The 16,078-nt window shown below is 37.6% G+C and overlaps 1 protein-coding gene across 1 annotated transcript; it reads left to right on the forward strand.

The window, feature by feature from the left end:
* The first annotated feature begins 936 nt into the window (after positions 1–936).
* On the forward strand, positions 937–15,643 carry limk1b (LIM domain kinase 1b). Its single transcript, XM_066646003.1, has 15 exons — positions 937–1,582; positions 3,390–3,528; positions 5,839–5,948; positions 6,326–6,502; positions 7,693–7,795; positions 7,891–8,072; positions 9,385–9,574; positions 9,691–9,777; positions 11,316–11,447; positions 11,591–11,650; positions 11,870–11,935; positions 13,746–13,917; positions 14,037–14,092; positions 14,345–14,502; positions 14,593–15,643. The coding sequence occupies exons 1-15, from the start codon at positions 1,539–1,541 to the stop codon at positions 14,762–14,764; spliced, it is 1,848 nt and encodes a 615-aa protein (XP_066502100.1). The 5' UTR covers positions 937–1,538; the 3' UTR covers positions 14,765–15,643.
* The last annotated feature ends 435 nt before the right edge of the window (positions 15,644–16,078 follow it).

Here is a 16,078-nt window from a genome sequence, read left to right on the forward strand (position 1 = left end):
AACATCCATTAGGCATGAGGTTCCTGTGTTTGATGGGTTTCCCTAAAAGACTCAGGAACAGCACTTATGCATCACACTTGATGGTGAAAGACGTTTCTCTTTGCAATCGTGTGTTGAGAAATGTTCTTTTTGGACTGTTTGGTATTTCTCTCACAAAGTTCTTCACAAAGTGGTGAGACATGACAATCTTTTCATCTTTGGTGGATGCTGCTTTTATGCCATTTACATTCACCTGCTAACAGTGGAATATTTAAAAATGGTGTCACTCCAGTATTATATAAACTTATGTTTTCAATTGTCCCATACCATTTTATTTTGACCATGTTGAAGACATCAAACTCAACTTTAATTTATACTTACAAAACACAATCATGTTGGCCAGTTACAACTCAGTTGTTTAAGCTATTGTGTGCTAAAAGCTCAAGGGGAAGTAACAAATCACAAATGTTTGGTTTAATTTGTTTTAAAAATCCCTTGTCCAGAAATGAACTTTGTTCAAAATACAGAGACAGGGTTAAAAAAATCTGAAGTAATATTAATTTCAAAGAGGTATAAAAAACACTTTAGCCTTTCATTATTGGGGAATAGGTGAATCATTTCCTGGATCTGAACAAGAGTAACTGGATACTACTGGATCAGGGCAAGTGTTTAGATCAAAAGCATTTAATTGTATCTTGGTGGGCGCATTCCTTTATTTTATGTTAGATATTTAACAAATTATACAAGTACACGTACAATGATAAAAAAAGCATAGATTGTGTGAGATGTGTTCCTTCAAAGGCAACAAAACACCTTTAGAATTTGTAGATGAGAAGGGGAGATGGAGAGTGGGATAAGGAACAAAAAAGCCCGTTTTTATATGCTCCAGTTCCCTAAACTGCAGGCAGTCCCGCATTGTTGGTGAGGGCGGTAACTTCTGTTAAAGCGCTGCATGCTCAGTGTTCAAAGGCCTGCGCTGCTTGGCGGCTGACTGGAGTTGCTTCATGTCATGTGGCTGAGCTGAAGGACCTCTGGTAGTTAAACTTGTTCCAGCTGGAGTGGAATTCCTGCAAAATTCCTCCTCCTTAACAGAGAGAGAGGGAGCTCTTGGTGATTGAGGGGCTGGTCCCTCTCTGCTTTCTCCTATGGCCTCTGAAGGATATATGGCGTAGTTATCTGGTGGTAGTGTAACGTTATCCCCTCTCTGGTCGGTACGTAATGCTGACCAAAGCTGTCTGAAAGAGAGGGGCAGACTAAAGTTGGCGTTAGACAGAGGGCCTGGTCACTGAGTGCACAGTTTACTTCCCGCAGGCAAGAGCAAGAACATCCTGAAGAACAAAAACAACTCCCTAACAGTCTTGTTTTGCAATGTGCAACCGAGGACAAGCAGATTCCTAATGCTGTTTACTACAGTCTGGACACATTTGGAATTGATTTCTGTACAGCTGGGCTTTCCTTCCCTCCCTCTTACTACATTTCCTCTCTGAGAGAGTAAGAGAGAGAGAGAGAGAGAGCGAACGAACAGAGACTAACAGACTCATTCTAACTCAGCCACTCACATGTCTCGACAGGATCAGCGTTGCAGGAGAAGAGCGAACTCAAGGTAAGCTAAATCAGCTGTTGATTTGTTGATTAGTCCTGTCTGGGCTTAACTGTGTGACAGTACTGCTCACTCTCGTACTCACTACTATTCTGTACTTTAAGCTCTATGGTACTATTCAGTTGTTGTTAAGATACAGGCACTTAGTCAATACTAAATGCTGCCACTTTCATATTGCACTACATTTTAAACTATTGCTATCTCTTAATCCATTTTCACCATTTACAAACTGTTCTCTCATTTTGTATAAATGAAGTGCACATTTTTATGCTATTTGGGGTCATGGATTCTAAATATGTTTATTAATATGTTATGTCTTTCATTTTCGTTAAAATTACATTTACCACAACTCACCCACACTTTTTTTTTCTCACCCAGCCCTGCTGGTATATAAACAGTCGTTCAATGTTCTACCCCAAAAAGAGGAAACAGACTAGTTTAGACTTTCTGTTTGAACTTTTGTAAACTTGTAAACATGCAAAAAAACAGGAAGGATACTTTAGTGGAGGAGGGGTTTAGATGTGCTGCTTAAATACTTTACACTATTTAGTCAGATATATTTTGTGTTATTGTCGTTAATTTATTTGACCAGTCATTTCTTTTATTGTAATTTTATTACTGTCCATTCTGAACACCTCATGTCCACGAATGTAGGTTTGTACAGTATGAACAGGTGACAAACACTGCTTCAGCCAAGTTATTTTTCTGTTGTTGGGTTTCTTGTTTGATTTTGCCATTGGATTCCCATCTAATTTTTTCCAGCACTCCTACTGTGAGGCAACATCAACAACATACCACAGAGTTAGTTATCAACAAATACTCACTGAATGTTAAGCTTAAAATGGGGCGTCTCTCTCTCTCTCTCTCTCTCTCTGTCTTTTTTTGGTATCTGTATTAACAGGAAATCCTGAGGCGTGTTGAGATTAGATGCGCAGAAAAGGGAGGTGACATATGATATCATTTGAACTAGAGTAAAGGATGTGGTCTGTTTGAAATCGGCCTTCTTTAGAAGTAGTGTTTTTAGGTCTGACATGTGTATGAGAGAGTCTGTTTGGTGAAGAGAATGTTCAGAAGAAAAGAGTAAAAGCTTTGGAATACATGTGGATACAACCTGCTCAGATGTGAAGAATTAAGAAAAATACCTTTGTTATTGTCAGCATTTTTTCCTCTAATGAACCTCATCACGATCACATCCCAATATTAATTGTTTAACTGTGAAACGTCATCGAGGGGGGTGGGTGGGGTAGTGGAGATAAAGTTAATACTAATAACAAGTCATATCAGTCAGTTTGGCTTGATGCAAAATGCACCATTATAGAAAAACAGCATTGGAATGTTTCACAGTGGTGATGGCATGAACCAAAATGTTTAAGCCCTCTGAGAGCATTGGTCTGAAATGTATTTTAAATAATGTTATAAAGTATTAATGTAACACAGATACAGAGAGTGTTTGAAACTAATGAACAAACAAATAATAACATACTTTGGGATTTACAGATATAAACATTACAATTAAACTTCCAAAAAAAGAAGCCTGTATTTGCTGCAGACATTTTACCATCTGGTTCCTTTCACCAACACTGTAAATAAACAATTCAGTAAGTTAGTATAATATAATTACAAGTAGTATTTCACATTAATTAATTAATGATTTTGTTTCTGACCCATCCAGGTCACTAGGTGTAAGAATAATGTCCATTTAACAATGTTAAGAATAATGATTGGAAATGACTGACAGTTACTTTATGTAATTAAGTGTAAACACAGCTAAGGCTTAGATCTTAATTTTTATTCTGTTTACCATCTCAAGGTGCTGTGAATGCAACTGTGTGCTCTCTTACTGGTACTATGAGAGGGATGGACAGTTCTTCTGTAATAAAGACTACTGGACTCGTTTTGGAGAGCAGTGTCGCGGCTGCACAGAAATCATCTCCACTGGCGTCATCATGGTAAGGGTATTTTACCGATTAGTTATGGCACAACTATACAGCATTGTGCAGAAGTCTTAGGCACCTAAGATAATTATATATATATTTAAACTAATACCTGCTTGTGGTGCTTGTATAAAGTTTTATGTATAATCACAGTAAATACAAAAAGTATTAAACTGTACAGGGTTATTGAATGCTTCCTTGTGCTCTATTGTATAATTTATATGAGAAATTATTCACAATGATTTTATGGTTGAAAGCTACTAGGTGGCATATATTTCCTTTACCCTGGGAATATGTCTTTTTATGTTTAAACATTGAAAACTTCAGCAGCAGAAAAGTATTTACAGAAAACGAATGACTGAATGGATGTTTAAAGCGAGCGCAGCATTCAGGTTTCACCAATTGAAGACATATCTGTATTGTATGCTTTACCACAGTGATATGTAAAAAAGACATCTGAAACCAGTGTGTTTTCCAAAGTGTAGGCCTTCTTAGTTAAACCAAAAGGCTTAAAATGAACGTCTACGATTGTGGGGAACTGCAGTTCTCTCTGTTTTTTAAAAACTCTTGTTTGTATTCACTGTTTGAATTATCTACAGCAAAAATATGCCCATATATTACCCATCTATGGAGTAGGAATAGAGCAATATCCTCATCTTAATTCATGCTTTTCCAAAAATGCTTTTTACTGCTGTGAGGAGAGAGAGAAAGCCTAGCATACCGGAATGATTCTAGATTTGATCTGAATAATTTCTTGATTCTAGATAAAATATACTTCTTAAAATAAGAACCAAATTACAAATTGACATTGTTCAGGATGTGTTTGTTAATAAATTCAAAACATGTCATTCAACTCCCTTTCACACATACCCATTAACTCTTTACCCGGAGGAGCTTTTTGTGTGAATGCAAACATCTGTAACATTTGTTCCAGACTTCACCTGGACTTTATCCATCTGGCAGCCTAGTAAAATTCTGCATAATGTTCTGCACGTGTGAATATAGGCACTAATTTTCTGGAAAATGTTGCTGTTCATATGTGAAAATGGCTATACATTATTGTGGTATAAAATTGCTCTGTTTAGGAGTTATGGTAAAACTAATTTCTGTAAACACTCCATGTAATTTGAGAACTGCTAATGAACATAGTTAAAAACAATATTAATTTTACTGCAGTACAAGGAAAATCAAAGAATATTACATGTTTGAAGTCATGCCATCATTCTGTAGTCAGCGTCATGGCCATATGAAGTCAATGCTTAATTTTGGAAGGAGAAAAATCAATGGGATTATTCTCCTGTGGTGTTCTAAAGCTTCCAAACTAGGTGACATGTACATTTTATGCCACATCTTCATTCTACTCATTATTCATTCATTCATTTTGTAACCGCTTATCCAGTTCATTGTCGCAGTGGGTCCAGAGCCTACCTGGAATCATTGGGTGCAAGGCGAGAATACACCTTGGTGAGGGCACCAGTCCTTCACAGGGCAACACACACTCACGGACACTTTTGAGTCACCAATCCAGCTACCAGCGTGTGTTTTTGGACTGTGGGAGGAAACCGGAGCACCCGGAGGAAACCCACGCAGACATGGGGAGAACACACCAACTCCTCACAGACAGTCATCCGGAGCGGGACTCGAACCCACAACCTCCAGGTCCCTGGAGCTGTGTGACTGTGACACTACCTGCTGCGCCATCGTGCCCTTTGCTCATCATTATTTAATAAAAATATAAATGCAGTTGATCTGGCAATTGCTGAGAGTAATAGTTAAGTATTAATTGAAGAGTAGCCAATGATGAGAAATTCATTAAATTATGTATCATCTTTATTATTATTATGAATTATATTTTTGTACTTCAAATACCAGCTTAGGTAAAGGTTCTGTTAGCAAAATGATGATATACTCTATTTATTTTTATTTTGGCATGCTGCTGAAACCCAATAGTGACAGGATCTCACAGGATCATGTAGGACGGAGATGGGAGATCACGGTTCCACTCTTATTGGGTTAGAATTAGCTGGGTGGGGCACTTGATGTTCCTAATCTTGTTGTGAGGATTAGAGCATTGTCGCTTGATACCCAATCCCTTAACTAATCTCAGATTACACACAGCTCCTCCTACACTCATTCAGTCACTTCCTTCCATTGTACAGCCCCTGCTACTATCTGAAATGATGATGTCACCAACATCCTTCCTTCTCCCAAATGTTGGACCCCCACATCCTTTCTTTCTGGCCCTTCATAGAATTTAGTGTAATTTCTACTAAACAAAAAGTGTATTTCACCGCTTACTCTTATGCTCTTCCTTCCTCTCTGCAGGTGGCTGGAGAGCACAAGTATCATTCTGAATGCTTCATCTGTGAAAACTGTGGCATGTTCATTGGAGATGGGGATTCGTATATCTTAGTGGAGCACTCCAAATTATACTGGTTAGTTGATTTAATTATATATTTTTAGGAGCAATAAGACATACGTATATAATACACTTTTTTTTTTTTTTTTTTTTTTTTTTTTTACTAAACAGTAATTTCTTCTTTACTGTTACATGTCTTGGGATTCATTCGCCACTTTCTAAACAGGAGGGTTTCTGGGTGGTTTAATTGTATTAAAATTTAATTTTCAGAATGATCTGTTTAATCTGTTTATCACTCTGTGTATTATGTGATTAGATCAAACTAACGAGTTTTGAACATTTAATTTTCAAACAATAGGGTCATAAAAGAGGGGAACAGTCAAACAGACTTTTTTGTGTTGATAATGTTAGTGTCCATATTATGACTTTTTTTTTTTTTAATCTGGACATTAGTGGGCACTGTTACTCTCAGAGTACCCTGGCAGGGCGTCCAGGCGGGGAAAGTTCCAGCCCCACTCACACGGTGGCCTTGGTGTCTTTCCCTCCTTCATCAGAAAGCAGGAGAGGTCTCTCTCTGAGTGTGGATCAATGCCCTGTCAATGGAAACATTACCATTATCTCAGTATCTCAGTGAGTCTGTTTATTACATTTTATCCACTAGATGTGGCCCATACAGAAAAAATTTATATCTGTGTTTATATTTTTCTGATACAGTATGCACATGCATTCACACATTCCACCTCACTAAACCCAGGCCTAACTTATTAGGATTAATTATGCTCCCTTTTTAATGAAACATTTATTGAATCATTTTTATTACAATAAAGTAGCATTTATAATGATCCTTTTTAGGCATACAGTATTTATGACTGTGATTGTTAATTATTTGTACATTTTAGGGGTGCAACGATACACAATACACATTGCTGTTTTTGCTCCACCCTACGATACATTTATCAACACAACATAAAGAAAGAACATACTTTAATTTCCCATTTATTTTTTGATGTAGAGGTCATAGAAGCCAATACAAACACAACACTATATTTGGAAAGGATGACTGGTACAAGAAATATTCATAGAAAAAAATATATATAAATTTGGCAATCCGTTTTTCAAAATGGAACACTTTTTAGTATCCAAAAACTGGAGGATTCCGTATTTAATGGGACGATTGGCAACACTAGTTCCAGCACAGTCTTGCTCTATCTCCGCTAGCCATTTCACATCCAGCTAATCGTCCAACAGGCTAACCAAAACAATAGCATGGCTTTTTTTCCCCAGTAGCTCTAAACACTTTTCCGGCATTGTCATAGTAACATAGCTTTCCTATTTTCCTATTACAGGAAAATCTTAAAGTATTTGATCCACAGCTCGATCGTATCAAAACCCCCATATAGAAAAATATTGAATATTTCTGAAATGTATTGGGACACCACTAGTACATTTAAATACATATAATACATATTTTATTTTATGAAGAGCAACTCTCATGAGATGAAGAAGGTATTTTTCTTTGTTGTCCCTGAATAAATAAGTTTATGCTCCATGGGGTGGGTCCTGTGTATTGGGACTGCCATTCTATGAAATTATAAGGAATAATTAACACATTCAAACCATCAAACAGTGATGCGTGTCAGTATAAAAACAGATTTACAGTATGAAGAAACATTGGAAAAAATCATTTATGCTCAGCAAATCATTCTGTAACATATTATGACATAATACATCACAATATTGATGAATATTTTCATATTACCCACCTCTGCTGTTACAACTGTCATTGGATTTGACTCCTTTTCCATCCGTCCTTTTTACAGATTAGATTCCTACATCAATCCAGATATCAAGGGCCTGATTCATGTAGGAGACTCTGTTCTTGAGATCAATGGAACTTCTGTTCAGAACATTCCACCTAATGAGGTATGACATGTATGAAGTAAAGTGAGATTTTAAAGTGAAAATTTGCTCAGTAAAAAATGGAACACATGCCAAAATTAATTTTTGTTCTCTACCAGATTGATCTGATGATCCATGACATTGAGCGCTGCCTGAAACTCACTGTAGAGCACAACCCTAATGGCCTCAATAGACCAGAAGATCCTTTTGGACCTCTGAAAGAAGAGTCAGACAGACCAGGAAAATTAGACAGCTTCTCTGCTCAGAGTCACAGCCCCCGACAACGCTCTAGACACATTCTGTATGAAGTATTCACTACACTAACTCAGTCAAACTTTATAATTAGAACTGACGCAGTAACTCGTATGAAGAAACAGAGAGCAGATATTATCTGAGTGGTGGCTCACTGTCTGCACTGCAGTGACACTGATGTGGTGGTGGTGGCCTGTTAGTATGTGGTCAATTGAGGTGTTTAAAACTCCAGCAGCACTAATGTGTTCTATCCACTTGTACCAGCACAATACACACTAACTTTCACCACCTCAACAGTGTCACTGCAGCACTGAGAATTGTCCACCAACTAAATAATACCTGCTCATTGGTGGTCCTGACCATTAAAGTAGAAAATGAAAGGGGACTAACAAATTATGCAAAGCAACAGATGAATTCCGGCCTGTAATTGCAGAGCTACAAAATAGGCATATACACTGAGCAATCGCCTCATTAGGATCATTTATCTTGTACCTACACTCATTGACCTGTCACTGACCATACTTTGTAGTTCTACAATTACAGACTGTAGTCCATTTGTTTCTCGCATACTTTCTTCTTCGGCTTTTACCCTGTTCAATGGTCAAGACCCCCACAGGACCACCACGGAGCAGATATGATTTTGGTGGTGGATCATTCTTAGTGCTGCCGTGACACTGGTGGTGTTTTAATGTGTGTTTTGCTGTTACAAGTAAATTCGATACAGCAAGGCTGCTGTGTCCACTCACTCTCCACTTTTTTAGATATACCTAGCTCATTGTGTCCACCTTGTAGATGAAAAGTCAGAGAACTCCTCTGTTGCTGCACATCTCATGATGTTCATCCTCTAGTCCTCCATCATCAGTCCAGTTTTTGGTTGATGAACTATTCTTCCTCCAGCAGTGACACTGACAGGTTTAAAAACTCTAGAAGCACTGCTGTGTCTGCTCTACTCATACCAGTGTGACACACACTACCACCCTGTCAGTGTCACTGCAGCACTGTGAATGACCCACCACCCTAATCTCTGCTCTGTGGAAGCCTGTGGGTCCTGACCATTGAGGTGCAGAGTGAAATGGGGATAAGAAAGTATGCAGAGTAACAGGTGGACTACAGTCTGCAGTTGTAGAATTATAAAGTGCTCCTGTATGGTCAGTGGAGTTGATATAATGTATAGTGTGTGTATACACAAGGTAGATGTTCCTAATCTGGCTATCGTTCAGTGTATTTTAAGTGGAGTTGATAAAATGAGCGAAGATTATTTTAAGGCTTTGGCTGATCTGTGCATATCCCATGCATATATAATATTGCTTTATTCACTAATGTTCATTATTTGATCTTTAAACAAATGCATTTCTCTACAGGCGCAGCTGCAGCATTGACAAAACAACATGCATACACAGCCACTTGCCACTGCTTTCTCACAGAAGAGACATAAATCGCTCAGAGTCTTTACGTATCGACTCTGTTGACAAGACACAGCGCATCTTCCGTCCTTCTGATCTCACATATGGAGATGTTCTTGGAAAAGGCTTCTTTGGACAAGCTGTTAAGGTAAAAGGGAACCAGTGACTCTTAGCGGAAGTATTGACACTTTCATAGAGAAGAGTAAGATGAAATGAAACCTTCAGTCCAGTACATTTAATGCAGTGTCTATGTCTGGTTGTCAGGTGACCCATCGTGAAACCGGTGAAGTCATGGTGATTAAGGAACTTCTACGTTTTGATGAGGAGACTCAGCAGACATTCCTCAAAGAGGTGGGCTACCTATCAATTAATTCTCCAAAAAAAATGTCTTCAAGGCTTATAATTCATAAGATAAAAACTCGGATCAGTCTCAGAGCATGCTTGATTGGAAAATAAGTCCCAAGTTTTTATTTTAGAAGCAAGTTTAAACCCTATTTTTTCTGTTTGTTTAATTTTGTTTTTTCATTAGATGATTTGAGAAAATAAGAATATATAAAAGACATTTCCTTCACTGAATTCTGATTGAGTAATCTTTTAAAGCATGAATGCATTTGCAATTATTACAGAAATCTGCTCGGGAAAATGAAACGCAGCACAACCCACATTTTTTGCTGTTATATATTAACACCACAAATGTCACCAATTCTCCAACCTTGAATAGTGTAGCTTTAAAATATAAACAAATAGTGATATAGACAATTGATTAAATGTTTATTTAAATGGTTTATATTAAATAATGCTTCATATTTTTGTTTTTATTTATTTTAGGATCATTATATAAGTGTTGTAAAGATAAAAATTTAATTTGTGTTTATATTGTAGGAAATTATTCCACAACCATTTTATCATTTTTAGTTTAAAACTATTTATTAGGGAGACATGGGAGTGCGACAAGTTATGTCGCTGTCACACAACTTTAGAGCCCAGAGGCCCACCTCAGGTGACTGACTGTGAGGAGTTTGGTATATTCTCCCTACATCTGTGTGGGTTTCCCCCCCCAGGGGCTCTGATTTCCTCCAGAAGTCTAGTTATGTCCATGTTAAATTGTCCAGAGGTGTGAGTGTGTGTGTTGTGTTGCCCTGTGATGGACTGACGCCCTCTCCAGGGTGTGTTCCTGGCTTGCGTCCAGTGATATGGACCTGGGCTCACAATGTCTACAGCACAAATATAACATTTTATTTTTCACGCTTCACATTTTTCACACCAACGGTCTGGGACGTCACATGACACCCTGACGAAAAAAGTCAGGATCGCCTAGTCTGTCATAACCTATGACATTATCCTTGACAATGACCAATAGGAGGACAGTGTGCTCTTTGGCGCACATATGTAAACATGGAAAAGAGAAAGTGGGAGGGATTGACAGTTTCTTGACCTGCCTCCCAGACCACCTCTGAACTCACGTAAGACCGCAAACGATGATTGGTTTATGTCAAAGGTGTAGTGTTGCCAGTCTTCGGATCAAGACATGGCACGAATTTATAGCACTAATTTGACATAGAGAACGTCATGAAAAAAATAGTGTAGTATGATCCAGGCATTAGCTTAGCAGTAAACTGAGATGTCTGGTTCAAATCACTGCAATTTTGAACAGTGTTTGTCACTTTTTTTTCTAGAAAAAAGCATTTCATGCTTAGAAATGACTATTATTTGGTCATATAATGACTAAATTATTTAATTTTCCAGAATGTTCCCTTTAAGCCTCTATTCCTGTTGCTTCAGTGGAAACAATATTCAATCAAACAGAACCTAAATAGAATAAAGCTGACACAAGGATTAGTTGGTTTATGTCCAACTCCTATTCAAACTCTTATTCAATCTCTTTCCAGGTAAAAGTAATGCGCTGCTTGGATCACCCCAACGTTCTAAAGTTCATTGGTATTTTGTTCAAAGATAAACGACTGAACCTCATCTCTGAATACGTACCAGGAGGCACGCTGAGGGAAACCATCGAGAAAATGGTTTAAATTATTTTCCTTTGCCTGTTTCTTCTTCTTTTTCTTTTTTGTTAAACTTATTTTTAGCAATATAAAAAGCTTTTATTATTATATAAAAACGTCCTGCAAATTGGGGCTAAAATTAATCATAATATTATGTGCAATAGGAAAGCAATTATGCCTGGAACCTTAGAGTGAGCTATGCAAAAGACATCTCTTCAGGAATGGTAAGCAATATCCAGTGAAATACTGCAGCTTGCTGTCACATCCTGGTTTTTGACCCTCCATTTATTTCCTAACGTCAGCAATAAGCTGTATGAAGTGAAGACAATAAGGTTTAACTGTAGATCTAACGGGAAAAATGAAAGACAAAAAGTTACACAATGTTTAAAATGTTACCAGTAACAACATCTAACAACAATCTAACAACATCTGCTTCTTTTTAGGCCTACCTGCATTCCATGAATATTATTCATCGGGATCTGAACTCACATAACTGCCTTGTCAAGGAGGTCAGTACATTTCATGCTTATAGTACATACTAACATGCTTATTAAAGTTGTCAATCTAAATGTTAATTGGACCCAAATTATTGATTGATCTGGTTAATCAAACATGTTTTGAGTTTTAACTTAAAAAATATATTAATAGCCTTTCAAATATATCAGACTATTTTCCAAAAAAAACAGCCTTTAAAACAAAACAAAAAAAGTTATTTACATATATCTACCTATTTCCACAATTTACCACTTTGCCTACTCAGGCATGCTGAAATTATAAGAAGTGTTTAAGCATTTTTGACTGTTGGACTTTTGAGTATATCACAAGGACATTTGTAATAAAACATTTTATGTGTTCATTGATGAAAATCCTCTATCCAGTCTGCATTAGAATGAGTTTCCTGAGCACTATGTCACTCTGGCTGCTTTTTATTGGTCAGTGACAACACTTTTTCTGCCAGTTTTTTGGCATACAGTGGTTTCATGTGGGTACAGACCAGGGTTTCATCGTCTGCCTCCTGTCTGCTCTCATCCAGTGAAAGGGCATCCAAACACAAGATAGACTTGGGAGTCCTTCACTGAGGTCCTATGTGCAGTGTCAGCTGGATGTGGGTTCTCTATACTCTCTGACTCTATCAAAGAAATGGAGTCAGTGAGTGTGGGAATGCTCTAGTTATTTTCATTAATAAAGGGAAAATTACTGAGATTTGGTTCCAGACTGTACAAAAAAGATCAGATAAATATTGAATTTTGTGAAAAAAAATAGGTTATTTGGTCTGTATTTTACAAAGGGGAAGATTGTTGATTTGGGTGGCACGTGGTGCAGCAGGTAGTGTCGCAGTCACACAGCTCCAGGGGCCTGGAGGTTGTGGGTTCGATGCCCGCTCCGGGTGACTGTCTGTGAGGAGTTGGTGTGTTCTCCCGGTGTCCGCGTGTGTTTCCTCTGGGTGCTCCGGTTTCCTCCCACAGTCCAAAAACACATGTTGGTAGGTGGATTGGCGACTCAAAAGTGTCCGTAGGTGTGAGTGAATGTGTGTGTCTGTGTTGCCCTGTGAAGGACTGGCGCCCCCTCCAGGGTGTATTCCCGCCTTGCGCCCAATTATTCCAGGTAGGCTCTGGACCCACCACGACCCTGAACTGGATAAGCGGTTACAGATAATGAATGAATGAAAAATTGTTGAATTAGACAGAAATAAAACACAGGAGATCCTGTAAAAAAGAAAGAATTATCCCAGAAGCTATTTAAGCTTTTCCATATAGGGCTACAATACAAAGAAGTATTGAAGTAACAAAATCTATTATTTACCTATATTAGTTGTAAAAGCACAGTACCTAATCAATCTGTTAAATAATAAGGGATAAATATAATTAATGTAAAGGAACACTACATAGTATTTTTACCATACAATTACAACTTCAAAATAATATTGAGGTTCCATTGGTCTGTAATTGGGGGAACTGAGCCTCTGTCATTGCTACTCTGGGCTCAGCACTGTAGAAATTGCACTGTGTAACTTTAGGAGAAATGTGTGAAACATCCCCCATTCTCCCCCTTGTCCTTGATTTCAGGACAGCGCTGTTAAAGTGAATTACATACAGCAATTGTAGGGGGAACCCAGGAGTAAAAATACCAAATCTTACAGAGTGTTTCTTTAAAAAAAAAAAAAAAGACTATATTTGGTAAAACTAAAATAAAACGATAAATATGGGCTAATATTTCCTAATGCAAATGGCCAATTAATACTAGTTAATTAAATTAGATATTTTCAATTACATTGTCATTTGAGTTGTATAAGCTCATAGTCTTGCTCCAACTTTACAGAATCAGACCGTAGTGGTGGCTGACTTTGGCCTGGCTCGTCTCGTGATGGAAGATAAACCCAAAAGACGGAATTCTACTCCTGAGCAAGTATCCACCCAGAAAAAGTCACAGAGGAGGAAAAGGTATACAGTAGTTGGGAATCCATATTGGATGGCACCAGAGATGATGCGAGGTGAGCTACTTTCATCCATAGACTGTATATGCTTTGATCCACAAAAATAAACTTCAGTTCACTGCAGAATATTTTCTACCCAGACCTGATGTTTTCTCTGCTTCTGTATCATTTCCAAGGAGTGAGCTATGATGAACGGGTTGACATCTTCTCTTTTGGAATCATTCTCTGTGAGGTGAATAATACCATTAGGACACTGTCTATTTAAAAGAACATAAATATGAAGTCTGCACAAAATCTTGTGTCTCCATTATGTTTTCTGAATATTTCATGATGAATAGACCAATAGAAAGTGTCCAATGTGACATGATAATGGAATATCTTCCCTTAACTTCCTTTAAAATTTAAAAAAGATATTTTGGAGATGCACGCTTTTCATTCAGGCAGCAATGGAACAGACTGTAGACTGACATTCTTTCCTTTGCAGATCATTGGAAGAGTATATGCTGATCCAGACTATCTACCTCGCACTATGGAGTTTGGATTAGGCGTGAAAGAATTTCTAGAGCGTTACTATCCCACCGAATGCCCACCCTCCTTTTTTCCACTTGCAGCTCTTTGCTGTGACACAGAAATTGAAAAACGGTAAGTTTCCTTTTATGTTCCACTGAAAAACAGAACATAAACATAATTACCTAGATCATCTCCCTCTCATGTCATTTTCTCTGACCGTAGTCCCACATTTGCAAAATTAGAAGAATGGCTGGGGAATTTGCTGATGCATTTGGATATGCGCCTTCCTGTAATGCCAGAACTGGACAAGTTGAAGCAATCTTTCTGGAGAAACCATAGCCAGTCTCAGCATGCTAATGGTTTTTTGTGTGAACAAGAAGAAACACCAGTGTAAAGACACGACTGAATGACAAGCTTTAGACATTTCTACTGTGTGAGGAGCCTGAGTGCAGACAGACTGCAAACAAACATCTCATCCATCAATTCTGAAGGAACTTGCATTTCATGGATAAGAAAATTTCAGTTAAATTTGAATCCCACATTTTTTCACAGTAGAAATGCCATACAACAACAATAGGTTAACAACACATTGTTGATTAGATAGAGTTCTCCTAATAACACCACAGGTGCATCACCGTACTGTAGTTATGCTCACTCATATTCAGACACTTTGTCCAGTCATTGTCCTTAAGTAAGAATACTGTGAAGCTCAGCTCAAAGTAGTTGTGCCCTTATGGTGACATGGCTTCAAATTGGGCAGGGGCTCTGGGTGGGTTGGTACTTAGGCACTTGGTAGAGCCTAAGTGGGCTGCCTATAGTGTGTTGTATTTCAAGTGGGCTACCCAGTTATGTCCCATAAATGAGCCTGCAGGGCATCCAGGCCAACATTTAACCCATTAAAAAACTGGTACCCAAGTCGGTTGCCCATATGGGCACCATGGGTGCTTTGATGTGGGTTAAACAGGATAAAAAAGTGTACTTTTACTTTGTTATCAATAGTAGCTTATAATTATATATAATTTATTTTATCCATGTGTGAATTCCTTTTTTTTTTTCTTTTTTAAATACAAAAGTTCAAACGCATGTTGGCAAAATGGACAGTGTTTTATTGTATTTAACTCCAAAACCCTGGAAAATAATGCTGAGCCATAGAACAATGTATTTGCACAATATAAAGCATAGAAACCAATGTATTTGTGAACTACCTGAAAATGCACTCTTGATATGTTTTGAAAAAGCTGGAATAAAGAAAAATGAACTATTTTATTCTTTCTTCTATTCTATTCTTCAGTTTTTTATAGCTTCTTGATTAAATTCTATTCTATTCTTCAGTTTTTTATAGCTTCTTGATCAAATTAAACCATTTATTTAAAATGCTTATGATTATGAGGAAATGCAGTTCCTTCTGGTTTGTTTATGTTCAGAATATCTGTGTCTTTGAAGGCAGATTGGTATATATGAGGAGAAGAACGACTGTTGTTTGTAATTGGCTGAATTTTAACTTGTCTATAAGTTTGTGATAATATCCTGAAAATATTGTGTAGTTTGATCCAGGCATTAGATTTGCATTAAAATGAGATGTCTGGTTCAAATCACTGCAATTCTAAACCATGTTTGTCACTTATTTTCTCTAGAGAAAAAGCATTTAATGCTTAGAATGACCATGTTTAATTTTCCAGATCATTCCCTTTAAGCCTCTATACTAAGT

This window comes from Hoplias malabaricus, chromosome 15, assembly GCF_029633855.1.
Source record: "Hoplias malabaricus isolate fHopMal1 chromosome 15, fHopMal1.hap1, whole genome shotgun sequence".
NCBI classification, from domain to species: Eukaryota; Metazoa; Chordata; class Actinopteri; order Characiformes; family Erythrinidae; genus Hoplias; species Hoplias malabaricus.